This window comes from Trichomycterus rosablanca, chromosome 19 (genome assembly GCF_030014385.1).
Source record: "Trichomycterus rosablanca isolate fTriRos1 chromosome 19, fTriRos1.hap1, whole genome shotgun sequence".
NCBI classification, from domain to species: Eukaryota; Metazoa; Chordata; class Actinopteri; order Siluriformes; family Trichomycteridae; genus Trichomycterus; species Trichomycterus rosablanca.
This window is the reverse complement of record NC_086006.1, coordinates 23,903,742-23,911,980: the sequence shown is the minus strand read 5'-3', so window position 1 is coordinate 23,911,980 and position 8,239 is coordinate 23,903,742. Positions and strand designations below refer to the sequence as shown.

Sequence of the window (8,239 nt, the reverse complement as noted above, 5' to 3'; positions counted from 1 at the left end):
GTTTGGCAACTATTATAATAGACAACAATTACATAAAAAAAAAGATTCAGGGATGCATTTAAGCATAAGCAATTTTATTGTGCATATAAATCGTTAACAATGCTGCTGCATCAAAAAAACAAAAAAGGAACAAAAAAAAAACATTGAGGTGAGTTGCTCATCTAGATGCCAGGGTGACTAAATAAATTTCAGTTTCAGTACAGGTTTCTTCTTTGCTAGCCGAAAACCAGATGAGAATGTGGAACAGTTTGGCACATTTGGCACCAGTCTTGAAACCAGCAACAGCACGGCATCAAAGAAACAGAAGCTGGTAAGACTAGTTGTTGTATGCCCAACATCAAAGTCTGGGTCCTCCACCCTCATGTTATGACATATTAAACTTTTGTGTCCCCTTCCAGTGAATAAGTGTATGAATGTTTTCTGGTTTGTCCATCTTAATGTGGGTAGTATACGCTGAGAGCATGGCATGAGCACGGGCAATTCCCACATATACCTGAGCCTTCTGTAACTGGGCCACTGAGTCTAGGCTGCCTGCCATGTCATAGGCCTGGTCGAAACACTTATGGGCACTGTCGTACTGACCCTGCACACAAAAAAATCCAATTTTAGAATTTGGGGCCATATTGTCTTGAGACTGTGTTGTTAAATGTTTTTGGTACTTTTATGACCATTGGCACAAATGGTGCAAAGTGGTATTCTTGCAAGAAATGATAATGATGTGCGGTTAGGTTTGCAGTGACAGTATTAAATCAAACATTTTCATAATAATATACTGTACGCTAGGAAATGACTCTAAGGCTGCTTTTTACAGATATGAAACATTGCACACCAGTACATTAGACCATTAAAAAACTCTGGTCAGAGCAAAAACTTAGCAAAAACTGAACTTGTCATATTTGGAGAAAGAGTTGGTTGTTCATACCAAGAACACCAAAACATCAAAGTATAGAGGTGGGAGCATCATGATATGGGGCTGCTTTTGTGAAATTACATGTCATTAAAGAAAACATGAATAGAGCAATGTACCAGGACATGGTAATGGAAAATTTAATCGCACTGGCCAAGTAGCTATATTCAGACAGAATATAGATATATTATTATTATTTTCTTTAACAGCTTTGATTTATAACATATATCTTTATTCTAACTACATACTTCATATTGTTCATATTTACTGAATAAGTCTTTGTTTTCGATGATGATGATAATAATAATAATAATAATAATAATAATAATAATAATTTACAGTAAAACATTCAATTTCTTACGTTGGAGATGTGTATAAATCCAAGACTCATGCAAGCGTCCTGTAGATTCTGATGATGATCGCTTTTCTGTGATATCTCAGCATACTTTTGCAGATACTGGATACTTTCATTCACTTTACCCTCACTACAACACACACACACACACACACACACACACACACACACACACACACACACACAGCTATAATATTTGAAATGAGTGTACACATTTATATTTATGTGTTAAGTCTAGGGTGTTAACCACTAAGCTACCACTGCCTATGAAACTGACCATAAAAACCTTTAAACAAATACTTTGTAAATTCATTCATTATTTTTTTTTATTTTATCCTTTATTTTATCCTTAGGTCAGAGTTGCGGCGGGTCCACTGGGTGCAATGCAGAAAAACCCGAATAAACTTCACTTCATAATCACTTCCTTAACCTATTATTTACATTATGATCACAATTATTTTGATTAGTCTTTTCTTATTTAAAATCAAACAATTTCTCAGTACAAAAGAGAGATGTGTGGCTTTACTTTAAAAGTAAAAGCTTTCATATTCATTTATCCCCCAATTTAAGACTTGGTCAAGGCAGCACTGACATCTATTGTAGCCTTTAAAAAAAGAAGTCTTGGTTATTTTTGTTGGGAAATCTTCCAAGCTATGCTTTCTCGCAACTCTTCCATAAAGGCGGTTTTCATGTAACACCCAAGATACAGTTGATCCAGCACTGGCTTGAGTTGCAGTTACTGACTTCTATTCCATTAGACCAGTGACTTTTACTTTGCCTGACTTGGCAGTGTAGTGAGTGGACAGTCCTTAGGACAGGTTCTTTTTTAACGCTAAACCTTTGCCATTTTTATTTCGATGTTACCTAGGATGCAATCTGTTATTATGTATACAATAATATATATAAAAACATTTTAAAGCTGTAGTTTGATTCCATATGTATGATAATGGGGTTTTAAATGCTCACCTTCCCAGAGATTCAGCTATAGCCTGGTAGGTTTTTCCAAGGCTGCCTGGGTCTTCCAGTGTTGTGTAAATCTCCACTGATATGTTGAGGAACTAACAGAGACAAACAGAAGCAATTAGTTTGATTATGTGCCAGCCCAATACATTTCACCATATTCCATGATATCCATCACTGAATGATCAGCCAAGCAATCGTGGAGGACGTGCAGAGCTGGTAAAATAGACATATTTTCAGGGATTTGGAGAGATAACACTGTCCAAAATCAAACTGCAGACTACTATCAGAATAAAACCATTAGAAGTGACCGGGTTGTATGATGTGCACTGTATAATAATGAGACTGTTTTGTGTTGTTTGTTTTAGAAATCTGACCTGTCTGGCAGTTCTTCGATCGCCTGTACTTTGATAGGCCAGCCCAACTGTATATGCTGCTTCTGCCTCCATCTTTTTATCACCACCTAGAAAATCAATAAAAAAACTCGATAAGGACCGAGAAGAGATGAAATAAAAAAATGTTTGACTTTGCTTTGACTTAATACATAAATGTGTGAGGCGTGTACCAATACATACAACTGGCAATAGGTGTGAATGGAACTCATACAATTTATGATATTTCTAAAACACAGGCCAATATGCTTGTATTTACCTTCTTTAGCCAGCTCATAGGCTTTGTTTAGCATATCAATGGCAGGTCTGTATTCTTTACTCTGCAGGTGTCCCTGTGCTAGCAGCATGTAAACCCTACACAGCTTCTTACAGGCTTTTGATTGGTGTGTTTGTCCACTCTTGTCTTGCCATGGTCGCCCCACCGCCATGTGGTGAAAGACTTCTAAATGCTCCCGAGCTAGTTCCAAATCACCTGTTACGCACATCAGAACACACAAACATGCACAAACATAATGAATATGAACAGATAGGTGACACATTAAAGGAAAGCCATAATAAAAGACCTAATTTACTAAAATTCATCATCAGCACACCTAACCGGCATTTCCAGGTTTATTTCAGAGTCGCTTTCAGGAACGCACTGTCACATTGTCCTCTGCCTAAACCAAAATTCAGGACTAAGTCACAGTCAAGAGTTTTACTTAATTTGCCATTTTACTGGGTGGCATAGTGAAGTCACGGGTTGCATAGTGAAGTCACTGGTGAAATGGGTGATGCACAGGAACAGGGTTTGAACCTCAGTTTTGCTTACTATGCCCATGTGGGTTTCTTCTGAATACTTTGGTTTCCTTTTACCTCCCAAGAACACTATCACTAAACTAAACACCTTCTGTAATTTAATAATAGTAGAATGTTAGTAGACTCTTCTTTTAATCTATTAAATTTTGGAGTATTTGGTGTTGAGGTGGGTCCTGCACCATCCATTTACACTGGGTGTGAGGTGGAAATGTACACAGAGGGGTGTTCAGTAGCGTGTAAAAAACACATTTACTTACTTACTCTTACTCGGGGCAATTAAGAGTAGCCAGTTTACCTTCTGTATGCTATTTTTGGAAATGGGAGAAAACTAAATAATCTAGAGAGATTTGGAGAAAATTTTTACTTCTTTGTTCTTGTTCAGTTTGATCGCTTGCTCCTGGTCCCAACTCTTCAAATTAGTACCTTTTGAGTCAGGACTTTTTAACATTCCCGGGAAAAAAATATTTTATAAAAAGACTAATTTTAATACGTTTGGCATGTTTAAGTTACCTTGCTCTTGGTACACCTGGCCTAGATATGCATTGGCTTCTGCCTCCTTCCTGCCAGAGTCCAGCTTGACTTTGCAGGCAGCCACAAGACTTAGCTTGTAGAAATGAAGTCGGAGCCACCTGTCTTCTGGCTCAGAGAAAAATTTTGCCAGCGCTAAATAATTCTCATTCACCTCCTCATACTGATCTAAACATATGTAAAAAGTAAATAAACAAACATAATTTTATTACCTCACATTACTATGATGTGTGGTATCATTAGATGTTACATTACCAGCTCGTTGTGTAGCTTCAGCTCTGGTTAAGTGCTTTTTTAACATCTCCAATTTGTGAGGTTGCTCCTCCAGTGAAGGTTGGAGCCAGAGCGAACTGTCTGGACCTGCTGCTAACCGATTTGTGCTCCAGTGCTTTAGCAATGAGAACAGTTCTTCAAAGGAGCGATGAAAGCCCTCTTGCAACATGGACACACAAAGATTTTGGTGCAGACCGTTCCGGAACCTGGAGAAAAATACAGAACGGCCATACACAATAAGTTGTACTTACTGTAGGAATCTATCAAGTGATGTGTGAACTGTTTGTGTTAGTCCCATTGAAAAAGATAAGACGTGTGTGCCTGTCAGTTCCAGTCAAATAACTGTGACCTGTGTAATGGTGTGCCTTTCAGTCATGGTAAAGGAGGTGTGGCATGTTCATTTTATATCAAGGCATGATTAAACAAACCATGACCTTTCGACACTGGGCACTAGGGAAGCCAACTGATGAGTTTTGTGCCATATCTAACACACCTACGTAATTTTTAAGTATATAAAAATATATGTTTTCTTTCCACTGTAAACACAAACCAGATACCATAAAGATACATCACATGTTGGACATCCTATTCCACAACCATGGCCATATTAGACACTCTTCTCAGAAAGAGACCAGAGACAGGAATCGAGACCAGGTCCTCAGAACCTTTTTTTGTCAGCAGCTCCATAGTGCGACCCACTTTAAGCTAAATGTTGCCCAATAGTGCCACCTGCTGGCAAGATCTACCCACACTGTAGCATAATGAACGTTAATGTCTGCCAATTTTTAAGACCAGTAGTGTACCACATTTCATTAAACCTACAAATAATTCTCAAACCTAAATAGCTGTTTTCGATCTTTCCTGATTCTAGCAGTGCTGTCTGTGTTAAAATTGAAATCTCGTTGCTTGGGTGGTATAGGCTAATATGAATTCCTGAGATGTGTCTGATCTATTAAAATAGCTATTCATTTATGGTATTTGTTCACTTTAGCCATGACATAATGCATTACTGTGTGAGATATCCATTTATGTGGTGCAAGTTGTATTTAAAACGACTAAACATTTCTACATTTCTACAATCCAAGCACCTGAGGATGAAGGGCCTTACCCATAAGCCCAGCAGTGGCAACCTGGTAGACGTGGAGCTTAAACTAGCAATCCGAACCAGGTACTAGTTCAGTACCTTAAAGACTGAGATACCACTACCTTACTACATACACACCATTTGGGAACCACTGGTCTAAATCTTGCTAAATCCATGCATTTAACAAATAACATTACATCACTTAATGGACTATTACTTGTTTGAAGTAGTTCTAAGACAGTAGGACTTACATTAAATGTCCACTGTCCCAACTAATCACTTACTGTGCAATATCATTCTCAGTCACAGTGCTGCTTTGTTTCTTCTCTCTCACAGCAGATCCCTGGTTGGGCTCTTTCATTTCTTTCTTCCACTGGTGACTTAATAAAAAACTTAATTAATAAATTACAGGTTAATGAACTGACAGTGAAAGCCCTTTACACACAAAGATATTTGGCCCTTTTCAGATATTTTTGTCTTGGTCACTGTACAGTATATTGTTATTGTTAGATATTTCATGTTAGCTCATTCATTCTTCCTGAATCATTTTACCTGGACAATGTCACAAAGTGTCCAGGAACACTGAGCACAAAAACAGACCATAAACAGTTTGCAAGTCCATCACATTGATTTACACATGAAGTAGGGTCCACTAGAGTAGACAATTCACCTACTGGGGTGTTTCTGGAGACAAGAACATGACAAATTCTACAAAAGCATACTACAACAGTATAACTAGATTGAATTTGGGTACTTGAAGCTCTGTGGCACTAACACTTACTTTTTCATTTTTAAGTAGGTTTAAACCTACTGGTCACTTTATTAGGAACACTTACCTTGTAAGCACTTGAAGGTTTACAGTTACATATTAGAACTGTTTCCTTTTTTTCACGAACAATGTGTGTTGATTGTTCTCTTTTCTTTTATCAGTGGACACTTTCTGATCTGGCTTTACATTTTTGGTACTAAAGTTTTTTTCCCAGCATTGACAATGAGGTGTTTATAAATCCGAACACTTATTTTTTTACACATTGTTTTCCTTGTTGTTGTTGTTGTTTAAAAAGTGAACTCAGTGATATTGCATATCCTGAATATACAAAGTAAGTCCTATACATTATTGTGGTTGATTAAAATATATAATAAAAATAATAATACCTGATGTTTCAACCTGTCTCCCAACCCACATCCAGCTATAAAGGTAATAAATTCTGATACAAGAATAGGCCATTGAATAAAAGGTTACTTAACCAAGTATACATAATGCATTAAACATTAAATACAATTTGACATTAAACATTAAATACAGATGGACATTAAACATTAAATACAAATAGACCCTAGAAACACTCATGTTGGTTAAAGAAGCTACAGCAGAGGAGCTTGTAATTACTGTTCAGTTTTATAACATGTTGCTTACCTGGATCTGACATTATTTTTCCTGTTAATATCTGGTAAAAAGCGAGTTTTTTGCATCATTCCTGAAGTCATTCTGATCTGATTAACAAGCCAGCAGGTGATTTAATGAACAGAACCTTAAATCATGTACAGAGCATCTCTATCTGAAACCTGTTTAGGATTAAAGTTCTCTAACTTGCTCACAAAGTTTAGATCAATCTAAACGTGAAACTAAACGATGATTTATTCTATAATTTTAAAAATATTACTTTGTCTGGCTGGTGTATCTTATTCAGCAGATTGTGTTTGCGTCATTTGGTTTATGAGATTAACTTGAGGACGCATTGTCAACAATTGAAGTCACTGTAGCAACACGTGCGCATGCGCTTTAGCAGCTGCGCAAAATGCAAACATGTAACTCAAATATGTGTGATTCACTTAAACAACGTAACGCGACTGAGTGAACTTATCAACAACTCCGTCTCAATCCAGACACAACGTCCTATGTAGTGTGCTCGAAAAAGTAACCACACTTGTTCGTTAAGCACACTGTTTAGTATAAAGAATAGTATTTGGGACACATCCGCTTGTCTTTGCTTTGGCGTGCAGCCTGATACAGCGAGGTGTTTCTGATGGGCAGTTCTAGCCTAGCGGTTAAGGAACTGGATTAGTAATCATAAGGTTGCTGGTTCAAACACCGCCACTGTTCGGCCCTTGAGCAAGGCACCTTAACCCTCAATTGCTTAAAAACTGTATACTGTAAGTCGCTTTGGATAAAAGCGTCTGCTAAATGCTGAGAATGTCAAATAATGTATATTACATGCGCCACGTCACTGCGCCAGCTTCGCTTTGCGATGGTTGGCTTTACAGACGGGTCAGCTTTCTCATGTTGACATCAATGCCCTCTGTCTTGTGTACTAGAAGCTGGTACAAAATCAGTGTAATGTAAAGATGACTGCTCCAAGACTGTACAAGAGGTAGAATCAAATATAACAAAGAATAAAAGATAATGCATGCACTGATGCACTTGTTCTGACTGAATGTGTATTTCTTTCTCTCTGTTCAGTGTCCAGGCTTCACATGCATATGTGGCTACTGGCCAGACCAAGGTTTTAATCAGTTGTAATTGGGTGATGGTGCTAATTTATTTGTTTTTATTTATCCTTGTCAGTTTGACCATAACCGCCATGCCCTTTATCATTCTTGACTTCACCAGCACATTCTGCTGTATTTAATATATTACGTGCAGAAACATTTCACTTTTGATTTTGCATTCTGTCCAGGGTTTATTCTAGGTCTTAATAAATAAATAAAACTATAAAATTAATAACTACAGTAACTGAAATACATAATGATATATAAGGTATAGTACATTTTAGCAATCTACATGCCACGAGGCTCTTTATATGACTTATATGAAAAGACTTTATATGATTTATATGAAAGTTTGTAGTGATCAAACTGAAATTTAAAAAGGCAGTAGCACTAGAGGCCCAACAGGAAGTCCACCCTGAGATAAATCACCTGGCTTAATTTCTTTCCCACTA

The 8,239-nt window shown here is 37.3% G+C and overlaps 1 protein-coding gene across 1 annotated transcript; it reads right to left on the bottom strand.

The window, feature by feature from the left end:
- Positions 1–57: 57 nt before the first annotated feature.
- Positions 58–6,978, bottom strand: ttc29 (tetratricopeptide repeat domain 29). The gene is made up of 10 exons (XM_063015654.1): positions 6,962–6,978; positions 6,715–6,791; positions 5,582–5,677; positions 4,196–4,419; positions 3,923–4,108; positions 2,874–3,086; positions 2,600–2,685; positions 2,229–2,320; positions 1,269–1,392; positions 58–583 (listed from the first exon to the last, which is right to left on the bottom strand). The coding sequence occupies exons 2-10, from the start codon at positions 6,783–6,785 to the stop codon at positions 365–367; spliced, it is 1,311 nt and encodes a 436-aa protein (XP_062871724.1). The 5' UTR covers positions 6,786–6,791; positions 6,962–6,978; the 3' UTR covers positions 58–364.
- Between the last annotated feature and the right edge of the window lie 1,261 nt (positions 6,979–8,239).